The sequence below is a fragment of the Taudactylus pleione genome, unplaced genomic scaffold (assembly GCF_031769625.1).
Source record: "Taudactylus pleione unplaced genomic scaffold, aTauple2 ptg000040l, whole genome shotgun sequence".
Classification (NCBI taxonomy): domain Eukaryota; kingdom Metazoa; phylum Chordata; class Amphibia; order Anura; family Myobatrachidae; genus Taudactylus; species Taudactylus pleione.
In genome coordinates, this window is record NW_028284442.1 from 22387597 (window position 1) to 22402631 (window position 15035).

Below are 15035 nucleotides of genomic sequence, written 5' to 3' on the forward strand. Positions count from 1 at the left end.
AATGTGCACAGAGAAATGAATAAACTGTTTCACATGTTAATTCATGCTTTAACCCACGCTGAGACTTTATTAATCCCAGCTCAACAGAGAGATCATTTGAAACTGCTCAATAAGGTGATATTATGTTTTAGCATTGATTTTTATTTCTTTTCAGGCATGTTTCAGAAACCCTGGCTCTGTTTCCCAGCAAAATCCATTGATCCTTCTCAACTGAAACGTTTAAAGTTCAATTTAACATTTAGGGAGTAAAAGGTCTCCAAAGGGACTCATATCTATTGATTTTGTGTCAGAGTTGAAGAGATGGAGTTTAAAACACACTGATCCTACAGGGTAAAGAAAGCCTTGTATTATATAACCACACAGCGTTATGTAAACACATTTTCTCCCAATTGTTTTTCTACAGAGGTTACAATAAAAGCACTTAGAGAGAAAATCCGGGAATATGAACAGACCCTGAAGAACCAGGCGGAAAATCTGGCTCTGGAGAAAGAACAAAAGTTACAAAATGACTTTGCTGAGAAAGAGAGGTGAGCGGTAGAATTAGCACCAATAAGTGGCAATATAATTTATGTGCAGATATAAAAAAAAAAAATTTCTAAATGATTTTACTTTCATGCAAATTCCCTCTTTAAAAGGGGCATCCCCGAGAATTATGGTAGCCAACATTGTGCAGTTTCCTGCACTACTTTACGTGGCGCAAGGTGAAATGTCCTATGACTATTAACACTAATTGAATATTCAATATAAACTCCTCCACAGAAGGACACAGCTAGAACGTAACTTGCTGATACAAATGTTACAAGGAATACAGAGTGAATTTATAACTCATGTTTGTCTCTATCTGGAGATATTTAGTGCTGAAGTTTCTTCATTGAATGCCTCAGTGATACAGGCCCGCAATGAAAGTGGCTATTCGGTCAAATGATCAAAATAAATAGTGTTCAATGCTAATTGATACTTACGAAGCTTCTGATTCAGCACTAACTGGGCAATGTGCAGAGGGTAGTCTCCCTGTGGCCTGCAGTGTAACTGATTTGACAGGACTTCAGACCCACATATCCCCTTGTTGCCAACTCATCACTAACTTCCAGGGACAGTCCCAGGTTTGGCTCTTACATGCAATTCAAACCAGCCATTCTTAATCACTAGATATTATGCTAGATAGTATAATATATAGTATAATATCTAGTAAAATAAGATTTACTGAAAGACAAAGAAGTGCAAGATTATGAAATTCATTCTACATGTCCTGTAGATTTTACAACTCGGTGGTCTACCCAGACAGTACTGCATGTAACCTGCATGGGTGCACCATCAGTAGCATTTTGTCCCTGAAAAATATTTTTAAAGTGTTTGTAATATTGCACACTGTATAGTCATTTATGTACTTAATACACTGAAAGATCTGTGTTAGATGCCAGTATATATAGTTTTTATGATGTATTGTCAAATATACTCTAGGACATTACAGTGTATCAGAGAGGAGCAGCCCTTGAAATTAGTTACCATTCTCCAGTTAAATCTTATTTCCAATCTGCAAAATTCCAGAATCCTGAGCTTTTCAATATCATGTGCAACAAATGAAGCCAAACAAATGTATCCTACTGCAACCTTCAATTAAAGCGTTTCTCAATCCATTTGAAAGACTAATCACTCCTGTCCTTCCACCCTTTTTATGGGCAATATTTACACAGCTAGCTACTTACCAATTCAATGGGTCTGGAGTTACCTGTAATATGCTGTTTAAACTTCCCTGTATTATTACACTAGATGTAATGGCAATGTACCATTCTGTACTGTGTTGTCTGGACCTCACTTAATTATACTGTACTAAGAGGGTACTTGTACTAGGCCTTGGGGAAAGTTAAAATATCAACCAATCTACTTCTGTCACTTTACAGGCTGTGATTGAAAAATGACAGCTAGGAGCTGATTGGTTGGTACTTTATCTCTCTACTTTCTCTCTCCAGGGCTTAGTACATCTACCCTTAGATATGATAGCACTGTATTATGAACTATACTGAATGGACCTCCCTGTATTATACTAGATGTGATAGTAATGTACTATTCTGTACTATGTCATCTGGACCTACCTGTAATAGTATACTGTACTAGATGTGAGAGCAATGCACTATTCAGTATTGTGCTTCTTGGACTTTCCTTTATTATACTATACTAGATGTGATGGCATTGTGTTATTCGGTACTGTGCTAACTGGCCCTCCCTTTATTTGATATTTATTATATGATACTGTACTAATCTGTACTGTGCCATCTGGACCTCCCTGTATCATTATACTGTACTGGATATGATAGCACTGTACTATTCTGTACTGTGCTGTATGGCTCTCCCTTTATTATTATTCTGTGCTGTCTAGACATTTCTGTAGTAGTATACTGTATGAGATGCGATCTTTACTGTACTGTCTGGCCCTCGCTTTATTTTAATACTGTACTATTATGTACCATGCCAACTGGACCTCTCTTATACTGTATTAGATATGCTATCACTGTACTGTACCCTCTGGACCTCCCTCATTATATTGTATTAGAAATTATGGCATTGTGCTATTTTTTATTATGCTGTCTGAACATTTTTGCCTAACTGCACTGTACGATGTGTAAAGACACCATACTACAGGTTGAGTCTCCCATATCCAAATATTCCGAAATACAGAATTTTTTTGGCTTGACTGAGATAATGAAACTGTTGATTTTTGATGGTTTAATGTACACAAACTTTGTCTAAGGCACAAATTATTAAACATGTTGTATAAAATTAACTTCAGGCTGTGTGTATAGGGTGTTTATGAAACATAACTGAATTTTATGTATGTACACAAACTTTGTTTGAGCCACAAAATTAATTGAAAATATTGTATAAAATGACCTGCAGGCTGTGTGTATAAGGTGTATATAACACATAAATGCATTCTGTGTGTATAATGGGGTCCCATTCCCAAGATATTTCATTATGATATGCAAATATTCCAAAATACGGAATATGCCATTATCAAAATACCCCTGGTGCCAAACATTTTGGATATCGGAGACTCAACATTCTGTGCTGCCCAGATCTTCCTATGTCATTACACTCTGCTAAGGCCGTATTATACTTTGTTGTTCGCATTACCACGGTGCTTTTCTATACTATTTGTATGGATCCCCTATCACGTTATACTGGGATCATAGTGGACCTGTAATATTATTTACTGGGATAGATGTATGAAGCTCTGGGAAGTGAAAAAGTGGAGAGTGATAAATGACCAACCAATCATCTCCAAACTGTCATTTTTCAAACGCAGCCTGACAGTTGGGAGCTGATTGGTTGGTTCTTTATTACTCTGCACTTTATAACTTTCCAGAGCTATCTATATACATCTGTCCCAGTGTGCTAAACAGACTTTCCTAGAAATGTATTCCTTACTTATTGTGATTCATGGACCTTAGCAGCACCAGGGCCCTAACTAAGGTGGTACTACATGTGCCACTGCACAGAGTTCCGCAAGGCAGGGAGCGCTATTCAAGCGGGCCTGACATTTTTCTGATTTGATTCAATTTCACTTGCAGTGCTTCTTGTAGCTCAGCTCTTCGATCACCGGTAGGCTCTGTATCTGATCACCCCTCGCCTTGGCGCCTTCCCATCTCCTCCCTGGCTGACTCCCACTTCACCCCCTCTGCTGCCTGCAACATCCCCCAAGCGAGGCTAACACAGCCAGAGCGGAGGACAATGAAATTGAGCTGTTATTTCTGTGTGCCTGCTGCTCGCCCCCTGCAGCCTCGGTCCTCATCTCATCCAATCACTATATCTAAGTGTCTGACTCTGTGTGGAAAGTTCCGCTGTGAGCGGGATGACCAAGATGACGGCGTGTCACACGCCGCATGTGAGCCGGAGCATGGTGTCTGTGATTATGTCCCCTTGTGAGAAAGCGCCCAGCCCATGGGACTCCCTGTCTGCAGGGGGTGGATGAGGGGATCTCTACACACTCACTGCAGAGACCTGGGGATAAATATACTAAGATGGGAGTTCTATTAAGAAGTGATGTTGCCCATAGCAACCAATCAGATTCTACTTCTCATTTTGCTAGCACCTTCTAGAAGATAATACCTGGAATCTGATTGGTTCCTATGGGTAATATCACTTCTTAATAGACTCCCATCTTAGTAAATTTACCCCTCAGAGCGGGTGTTCCCCAGCACCTCTGAAGTGCCCTGACCACCTGCACAGGTCTGTTCACGCTCCTGAGTTGGTATATATATTATATAAAATTCCATAGACAAAAAACCTTATGGTTTCACATGTTCCATTAAGGCTTCTTAGACATAATCTGAAATTTCACAAAACCTACTGAATTTCTTATGCCATCACACCCTGTGGTTTACTGCAGATTCAGCACTCTCACAGAGCGAGATTGCTGTCACTCAAAAAAGAGTGGAGCTGCTATTACACAGAGTTGTGTGCTTATTGGAATACACGCAGGCTGTCTATGCAACTGAGGTCTGAGCAGAAGATAGAGCTGCGTAAATGGGATAAGAGTGGTGTGGAGGGGGAAAGATTAAGCAGTACAGATGGGGGGTAGCCAAAGTGATGCAGATAGTGGCTAACTGTGGTGTGGATTGGGGGAGGGCGGCAAAGTGATGCAGATGGGTGTGATGCAGTTAACCACATGGTGTGATGGAATACCATATCTGTACTGCGGAAGGAACACATCCATTAAGGCGTCAGCCATAATGGTTGGAATTTCAGTGCTTTTTTAAGTTTGAGTGTCAGAAATTCAGTAGGTTTTGTGAAATTTCAGATCATGTCTAAGAAGCCTTAATGGGACATGTGAAACCATAAGGTATTTTGTCTATGGAATTTCATTGCTTTTTTTTATAATTTATTAACCATCAGGGACTGCAGCAGCAAACCGGGCCACCTGCAGGGGAGAAAAGCAACAAAATGGTACACTAGCACTGGTGGTGGAGGGTAAAGCACACAGGTGGTGTTTCGGGGGTGTAGAGGGCGATACGGCTGCGGGGGTAGGCTGCAGGTGTGCGTGGCATCGGCGCAGTGCACAGGGGCAGCAGCGGGGGACAGAGGGGCTCACTGGCGCTGATGGTCCAAGCTGTGAACTGCTTTTTAAGGCCCCTACACACGGAACATGTGCTCTCGATGCGATATCGTGAACTATTTCCCTTGAACTTTCCCCGGCACTTCAGGACACTATATGGTGCTTAAACGGCACATTTTTAAATAAGAACTATTAGTGTTCACTCTAGGTATCAAGGGCACCTCTGCGCGCAGCTGAAAAGGAGGCGTGTCCAATGAAAAGGGGGCGTGTCTTTATGATGTGTCCCCTTTTCGTCACTCTTGGGGGCGTGCCTGGTGCTTATGGACATGCCAGGCAGCCCCCAAGCGCCGCGGTCACTGTGAATGGATGCCAGGCGCATTGACCTCTGCTCTGCCGTTTTCCCCACCCACGGGACACTGCGGCCCGCAAGTGGAGGACAGAACCCGCAGGCTTTTTAAGCGGGGCACCACGCTGGAGGGCAGGGTGCTTTCTGCCCTTTAGAAATAGGGCAGGGCGCAGCACCCCGCGGGAACGCTAACTATAATGCAAGATCTAAAGATAGCTGACTTCATGCATGGATCAGTGCGATCCGTGCGGCATACATCTGAGGAAAAAGAAAAATCAATAAGACACAGATGCATGGACGGATCATTGAGCTCTGTCCATGCATCTTTGTTAAAAAAAAAATGGGAACACGTGACATTATATATATTTTTTTAAATAAATGGCATGTCCCTCCCTACCTAAAGCACAACTAACATCAGGATTTCAGAGCCAGTCCTGGTTGTCAAGATACAGGGGACAAAAGACGTAGGGGTCCCCTGTATTTAGCACATCCAGCACTGGGCTCAGCTGTGCCGGTCCTGGTTTTGGAAATACAGGGGACAAAAAGCGTAGGGGTAATATCCATAACCAGCACCAGACCCTTTCTAGCAGGGGAGTAATGCCACAGCCAGGGGAACCCTTTCACCTGGTCCCCCGCCAAAGCATTACCCCTGAACGCTAGGCAGCCCAGGCCGGGGATCCCTGGGGAGTTGGGGATCCCCCCTAATAAAGGGGCCCACCTCTTCAGGGCACCACAGGCCTAGGCTAACCTCGGCACCCCTTGGCGGTGGGTACCGGATTGATTGTGTGAAAATGTGTAGTGTAAAAATAGATAAATATTGTCTTTTGCAGTAGAACTACTGGTCACAGAAAGCCTCCACCGCATGCTGGTACTTGGAGAACCACAAGTACCAGCATGCGGGGCATTACGGTCTCGCTGGCACCTGTAGTTCATCTGCAAAAGAAATCTTAAACACAATACACTTTTAATATTCCAATAAGTTTATTATACAGCATGTTCACTTGGGGGGCGGCCTTTAAGCACTTTTTCATGGCCGCCGCCCAGCCAGGGCTTCCGGCGTCTTCACCTTGGGGGTCCCTACCTCCCAGGGATTCCAGTGTCTTCACCTAGGGGGCGGCAGCATTTACAAGCTCTTTTGCATGACCGCCGCCGCCTCCCTAGGGCTTCCGTGGCTTCTTTCTTCAGGAGCTCTTCACAATCCTTCCCCTGCCGACGGACTGACGGCAGATGCCTCTCGCTGGCTTATATAAGCCAGCCGAGGGGGCGGGGAGATGATTGGCTCGCGGTGGCCATCTTGAAATTCAAAACTGGCGCTGAAGCTCCATTTTTGAAAGTGGCACCGCTGCCGTACTCTGCAGAATGGCTGGCATGGACTGGATCCTCTTGGATCCAGGTCTGCCCGCATGCCCGCTACCTCTGCTGGGTCCTGTCGCCAACGCCCCTACCTCCATTGGGTCCCGCTGACGAAATGCCCGCTACCCCCTCCAGGTCCCGCCCCCAATGCCCGCTACCTCCACCGGTCCCAGCGCCGCCATGCCCTCCATCTGGTCCCCGCCGCCACTAACGCCCGCTACCACTGCCGCTAACGCCAGCCAGGTCAGTGCACCCAGGTGAAGCCACTGTACACCCCATGCAGGAGGCACCTACTGAGCATGCGCAGCAAGTTGACATTTCCTATCTATATAATGGGGCATTTGTGGGCTAATAGTTTAAAAACTGTAACTTTCTTAATTAGCTGAACCTCAAAAGGCCCTACACTGGAACAAGAGCTACCTAACAAAACAAACTCCAAGTCCTAATTTGTCCTCTACCCAGGGGCGTTTCTAGAGAGGAGGGGGCCCATGTGAAGTCTCCGACACGGGCCCCCTCCTCTCTGTCCGGCGGCCGGCAGCCTACTGAGCTGTGCGCAGCCAGCGCCGGAGTTATAGACTCTGGGCACTAGAGTACGCCCAGAGTCTATAGAGTATGCGCAGGTCACCGGGAAATTGGCAGCAACGGCCATTTTCCCTGTACTGCGCATGTGCAAACGACGGGAAAATCGCCGCTGCGACCATTTTCCAGTCGATTTTTACAGCGCCAGACACCCGCTCCGACGTGGGACTCCAGAGAGATAAGTAATACTATGGGTGCAGGGTGTGTGGTGTGTAGCCGCCCTGGACCCAGGGGCCCGTGTGCCCCGCACACCCTGCACCCATTATAGATACGCCCCTGGCTCTACCCTGAGTTATGCTTTCCCAAAAATCACTCATAGACTTAAGCAGAAAAGTCAGTTTTGACCAAACAGGAAATGGAAGAAAAAAACTGACCGTTTAAACCTTAGATTGTTCCCAATTACTAATTTTTTTCATTTGTTTGGCACGCAGCACCGAACGACCATTTTATCCATCCATGCCAAATGTCAGCTCAGTGCGTCCAATAGATTTTGAGATGTAGCCCCTCAAACACCATGCCCCATCTCAGGAATTCCCTATGGGAGAAGTCCGTTTATTCGATTCAGCCTTAATATTAGGGCACGACCGTGCTCTTATAATATACAGTGAGTGTATGTATGTATGTATATATATATGTATATATATAATATTAGATTTTACATAAGTGGTGTCTCTGATTCATTGTCCCCATATTCCTGTTACACTGATATAGAATAGTGTCTGAGTCTAGAGTAGTGTCTATAGCAGTCTGGTGCATAGTGAGCTGCTTGGGGACATTTGGTGACATCTATAAAGTACAGTAAGGTGCAGCCTTTGTTTTAGTTCCTGGGGGCCCCCTTGACCTTGAGTACCCTTGCTGGTGAGTTTAGCTGCTAACGCAGGGAACAGGGCGCAGTTTGTAAAGAGGGAATGGTGCCCCTTCATCATTGTATGGGACAAATCAGATTTGTCATGCCCTTACCCTCGAGGCCACGCCCCTTTATCGCATGATTTATGTCTATATTTTACAAAAATTGGGGGAGGGGGCGCACCAATGCTCTTTCTGTCACAGGTCACCAAAATGTCTAGTTCAGGGCATTTCAAAAGAGGAGGGGGCCCGTGTGCATCCTCCGTGCCGGGCCCCCTCCTCTCAGTCCGGCGGCCGGCAGCACAATGAGCGCAGGTCACTGGGAAAGTGGCCGTGGCGGCAATTTACCAGGCGGTTTTTTACAGCGCTAACACCAGCGCTGACATGGGACTCCGGAGTGGTAAGTAAAATATGGGTGCAGGGTGTGCAGTGTCGGCCCCCCCTGGACCCAGGTGCCCGTGTGCACCCTGCACCCTTTATAAACACGGCCCTGGTGTAGTGTCGGCTCTAAGCAGCACTATATGATTAGGGATGCCATATTGTCCATTAAGGCTGTAGTGAACTAGCGCTACCATTGGACTGCAGAAATGTATAACAATTATCTAAATTGAGTGAGAGAGAATGGGTGAAGCTCTTATTTTAAATGGATACCTCTTTCACAAGTAAACAGATTCCTTATGAAGTTAATCACAAACATGGAACATTCTGTTCTATCACAGTGTTCATATAAATCACTGTCCATGTAGCAGTTGCCTTTAATTGCTGTAACTTGAATGTTGAAGAATTTTAGTGACGTGTTCTCTGGCTGAAGTACTGAGGAGGATAGTTGACAGGAAGATGGTGGCTGATCATTTACTTTACAATGAATATACGATTGTATAATCTATAGTTTTCCATTTTAAATACATATCCTGTTTTGTTGCCTGGGAGAAAGATGCAAAATAAATCTATGAAGCCTTTTGAAGATTGTGTGGTGGTGGCAGCCATTTTGTGGGTTGTCTCATTGGTGATTGGTGAGGTCGTTAATGAATGCCTTCAATGTGTAAATTCAAACTGATGAATCTTAAGTGTAACTTGGTTAGCTTTGGAACAAAGCTGCCTTACCAGCATCCTTTAAAAATAAAGTAAAGGCATAAGGAAAGAAACCAGGCCTGGTATTAAATTGCTCACCTTCCCCATTATATTATTGTATTTTGATAAGTTTTATTTAATTGGAGCTGACCTGAACCTTAATTGGAGCCTGTGCATGCTGTGATTTCTGTTACCTTCACTATGAGTGACAGCTACATTAGTAGCCGAAATGACAAAACAGCTAATGCATACAGTTGTTCATCACTATTTGATTAGCGCTCTGCTTTTTCAGTGTGTAGAGTCTCTTTTTTTTTTTTTCCCCTCCTTGTCACTTTTTATGTTGAAGCTTTTCTTGGCTCTAGTCGTGCATAGTGTTAATACGGCGGCTTGTACACATGCTGGGAAATTCCTATATTTGTGGATCTCTTTGATGCAGTGAAAGCAGAGAGTTTGATTAAGTTGTACACTGTTCTGTGAGAGATGAATGTAGGGAAGTTGCAGGGTAATTTTCATATACAGCTTAATTTTGGGGCAATAAAAGTGCGTGACCAATTTTAGCTCCTTGCTTTCACATGACTTTACCAATCCCAACGCCTAATTTTACCTACGCTGGGAGCCCGGCATCCCGATCGAAGGTAAGCCGGGCGGGGACAGCCATGGTGGAGGGGAGGGTTAGGTTAGGGGCTCCCGGGGGAGACTTAGGGTTAGGCTAGGGGAAGGGGGGTTAGGGTTAGGCACCCCCGGGGGGAGGTTAGGGTTAGGCACCCCCCCCCCCCCGGGAGTCTTGGGTTTAGGCTGCGGGGAAGGGGGATAGGTTTAGGCACTTACTGGGGGGGGTTAGGCACTCCTAAGGGAGGTTTAGGGTTAAGGGGTTAGAGTGAGGTTAGTGATTAGGAAATGACTTGTCTGTCGGGATTAGAACCGCCAGTCTTCCAGCGTCGGGATTAGAACCGCCGGACGTGCGTCCGGCGGTAAATCATACCAATCCCATTATTTCTGCTATTAGGATTGTTTCTAGTATTTTCTTTTTCATCACTAAGTAAACAAGAAAAAAAGAGAAGAAAGAATTGTTTCTTCTCTTTATTTTTCTTTTTTCTTGTTCACTTATACCCATTGTCTTTTGCAGCACCCCCATAGAGACGATCATATATTGAAAGACAATTAACTAATTGGGGCCATAATATTGATAACAACTTATCAGACCTAAACGTAGTGCATAGGTGTTTTCCAAAAGTCCCCCACCCTTTATTCTATCATCAATGAGTAAGCAAGAAAGATTACAAAAAATAAAGTAACAATCTAAAATAAAAGTGAATTCAGTATGAAAACACATGTTAACAAACTAATGGAGCGTACACACGGTCAGATTTGTCAGACTTGTCAGATTTGTCAGATGAACGATTGAACGATTAAACGATTTGAACGATTTGACCAAAGTTTTGAACGATTTGAACGATTTTTGACTGCATTAAAATGAATGGAATCGTCCAAGTCTGACTGCAAACCCATCAGATGTCAGATATCGTTATCTGACAAACGGGAACGCGCATCGTTGATCGTCCATCGTTCAGGCATGTCAGATATGAACGATTTTCCTTCAGATATGAACGACTGAACGATTTTTAAATCGTTATCGTCCATATCTGAAGAAAAAATCTGATCGTGTGTATGCACCATTATTTTGAAAAAATTCCCAGAGCATTTAAGATGTTACTTTTTATGTGTTTTTTGGAGTTGGTTCAGTTCATGGATCTGTATTTTAAAATTCTCCTCAAGTGGTTGTGAATGGACTGGACAAATCTATTTATGTATGTCATTGTTATCTCCCCACTTATAAATAAATGTGAAAGGGAAAGACTTGTACTGCACACCCTAATTTTAAACATAAGAGGTGCTACCATGATGAGACTTGTAGTTATATGCAGGTAAAAGAAAGTGCTGGTGCACATTCTAATCACTGAGAACATAGAGAGTCAAAACATATATAGTAAAATCTGTAAATAATATGTAGTATAATTGAGGTTCTTAGCACATATTTGATTAAACCTATAAGCCCAAGTACCACGTCAAAGTGAACCCCATCAGATGGGTTCCTAATTTTTCCTAATACTAGCGAATAAATAAATGTGTGTTTTAGGCTTAAATGTATTGAATTACAATTTGATAAGAAGTTGAAAGACCATAGCTCTGACTTTTCAAGAATTTGTCATCAGAGTATTCTAGCATCATAGTTACTGTCGGGTTATTATACAGACACACGCACACTATGACTCTGAGGAGTCTATTACTACAGTCATTTCTGAAGCTGGCCCCAGACAACTGTGATGCCTGATATTCTGATTGGATCATTATCAGGCATGTTAGTAAATCTTGTCTACCAGCTTGTGAGTGTCCTGTCATCTCCCAACAGGCCCCAGTTATATCAGAAGCAATCCAATGCCCACTCTTTGTCCAAGTTGGTCATCTGGGATCTTGTGCTGAATAGCAGTATCATCATGTGTGTCCGGCTTTAGTGTATTACTCTAACGCTACAAGCACTGGAGTTCCATCATTTGAATAATGGTTTTAGACACAAATATAAATGTTATCTTGAGACACTAATGTAAGAATCTTACAAGTGCCTGTAATTGAAATCACTGGTCACACATGCATGTAACTCTGCCTGAGAGACCCTTTTCCGGAATGGTGTGATAATGGGGGCAGCAGATGACTACACACGTGGACATCTGTTGACCGGATTTACTGGCCTGTCCATAAACGATCCAATGCATTAATGTTGTGACTACAAACAGCAATATCAGGACAATTTATCAATATTGCTGGTGATATTGCTGCATGTGTGACCAGAATATCACGTTGGCAGACCCTTCTGTGAGGTAAAGTCGGTCTTTAATTCTTTCATTGTCTCCTTAGGAAGCTGCAAGAGACTCAGATGTCTACATCTTCCAAGCTTGAGGAGACCGAACACAGAGTTCAAGTCCTGCAGACAGGTTTGAAAATTAATTCAGAAGTCAAGGCCGTGTAAAGGAAATGGGATTTAGTTAGAAAGTAATAATAACCACATACATTTGTGATTTGCTGTCAGTCACTGACATCTTATCAACACAGTAGGCCCTGTGCAAAGCAATGCACTTGAGCCCCTACCCACCCATTAACAGGAATGAATATAAAAAACACAGCTTATCTCTCCTACGGTCCCGCTCTATCTCTCCACATGCTTCCGTACAGTGAATGTCTATCAGCACTCTGATTGGTGGATAGCTCCAGCCATCCACCAATCAGCATGCTGACAGCCATTCACTGTCTTGCTGCATGTTGTGTAGTAGGTAGAGAATGCTGCCTAGTCGCTCTGATTTGTGTGTAATCTGCAATCAGAGTGACTGGGGAGCATCTTTCTCTGCCTGCATCTCAGCCAGCTGGCCTATGCACGGAGTGAGCGACCACACACTAGTGTGTCCGCTCACTCTGTGCATAGGGCTGCTGGCTGAGAGGCAGGCAGAGAAAGATGCACCCCGGCCGCTCTAATTGTGGATTACAATCGGGGCAGCACATGTTACCTTATGGAAAGTGTGATGGGAATTATGCATTCCCAGTACTTTGTTCACATAGTGTCCCCTGTTTCCCCGCAGTTACACAGGGGCTTGGCTCTATGTCAGCTGGTCCAGAGCAGTAGATTAGATGAGCGGGGTATAATAGGGGGATGGAGGTATCTCTCAGTGGTACTTCAGTACAGAGTGACCTGCAGGTGCTGGGCATACACCAGCTTTCCTCGGGTGGGTGATCGCTCTGCTGCTGCCCCACACAGCACAGGGGAAGGGACCAGCAGTCGTGTAGACACTTCCAGCATATCATTGAAGACCCTAGAATCTTGGGGCTGTGGGCAGCTGACCAGTGTGCCCATATTTAAAGACAGCTATACAACTACTGCACACTGAAATACCTATGGGGGCTTGCGCTCTGCTTTATGTAGTCTTATGCTGTGCAGAACACACAACTACATAATGTAAGCTGCAGGCACAAGTGCAGTGTTCAGTTAGTGTGCAGATAGGGCTGTTTCTGATGTCTGCCTGATGCTTATTATTCAAATGTTGTTTCTGACGTAACATCTGTCTCTTCTGTAGCTTTGGACAAGTCTCAGGCAGCATTATTTGACCTGAAAACAAAGTATGATGAAGAGACATCAGCAAAGTAAGCTTCAAGTGGTTTTAGCTTTGTTTTCTTTCTTTGTTTTTTTGTTTTACCAGTAAAGGATGTGTAAATGGATTTGTTTGTAATGCTGCCAGTAGAAAATCAGAACAGCTGTTATACTTGCCACACATGGCCTGTATTATTAGGAGTGTCATGTGACGAACAACTGCTCAGTATGTCCACACACCTGGGGAGTGACTGGGGGTAAGTTACAGAGGTCACACCACTGCGCGGTCATCTTCCAAACACATCTATTATCCTGACCAAAAATCATTGATCAATTTTGATTAGAATCGGGCATCACTGCAATTTTTAGACCAAGTACGCTACAACTGCAGGCCATTGCCAAATATTGGCTGCTATTTTGCAGCATTTCTGGCCACATTACATACATACATTGGGCCGTATTCAATTAGAAGCGAAAAGCCGTTTTTCCGTGGTTTTTAGCGATAACTTTGTCTTTTTTTTTTGCACTCTGTATTCCATTCCGTTTTCGCCTATACGGAAAGTTAAGGCACTGAAATAGGTGATACTTTTTCTCCACAGAACAGCAGGAGAAGAAAAGTGTAAAATCTGTATTCTGGGGAATAGATGTTGGGAAACCACTCAAAACCATTGGTACAGCCCCCCCCCAATCGACAATTCACCCAAAAAAAAGAAATAAAAACTTTCAGGAACCCCCCAAAAACACCTTTGAAATTGGGGGCGAAAATTACCAACGTGGGGGGGGAAAAACTTCAAAAATTAGCAAAATAAGCTTCTGGGGGTGCTCTAAGAAGGGGCCAAGTTATTTTGGGATTGCAGATGCTTGTATGACCGAGGAATTTAATTTCTCTAAAACTTCACTTTAGAGACATTAAAATATGCTAGTACCCATTTTCAAGCACCCCAAATTTGATGGGACTACTTAATTTCACCAAAAAATACTGCTTAATGCCATTCTTCACCACTTTTGCAAGGACGCTAATAGCAAGGATTTGAAACTACTTCAGTACCCCAATTAGTTTTATTAGGGCTATTAGAACACTTCTACTTTGATCCCCAATGTTAGTGCATCTTTTTTGGGGGGTAAGGCTGGTTTCCTCAAGTCTAAATTCGGGCAGACAAAACTTTTCTGCGGGTGCAAAACTAATTGAATACCGCCCATTGTGGTGATTTGTTTATTTTGATTTCTCACACTATTCTTGCATAATTTTTTTATACTGATATTTCAATGTGACTGCACTTTTGTTAACACTGCTAATACATTACAAAGTGACCTGTGAAGTGGAGAAATACGCAGCTTATGATGTGGCTTTAAAGATATTTAAAGGCATTTTTTTGTATTGTAAGTAGAGTATAAGGAGTATAAAATGCTGTAGCTGGAACATTTCTTTAACCATCAAATGTCTACGATTTAAAACATAATGGAATGGATATGTTAAACTCCAGTTGCTTAGAAAGCCTTCTAAAATGCTTGTAAACCAATAAGACTGAATTTCAATGTGAATGAGTACTAAACTAAAACCCAACCAGTCTATTTATGTGTGTGTAAAATATAGGGCCCACCCTGCTGGGTGTGCCGGACAGAACAGTACTGAAGTATGTCACCGTTCTAGT

At 43.5% G+C, this 15035-nt stretch overlaps 1 protein-coding gene across 1 annotated transcript in view; it reads left to right on the plus strand.

The window, feature by feature from the left end:
- The window catches only part of CUX1 (cut like homeobox 1), a 362119-nt gene that overhangs the window by 215658 nt on the left and 131426 nt on the right, over positions 1-15035 (plus strand). Inside the window, exons 6-8 of the mRNA XM_088454694.1 lie at positions 404-527; positions 12162-12238; positions 13370-13436. Of these exons, the coding sequence (XP_088310820.1) occupies positions 404-527; positions 12162-12238; positions 13370-13436 (268 nt within the window). The remainder of the gene's footprint in view (positions 1-403; positions 528-12161; positions 12239-13369; positions 13437-15035) is intronic.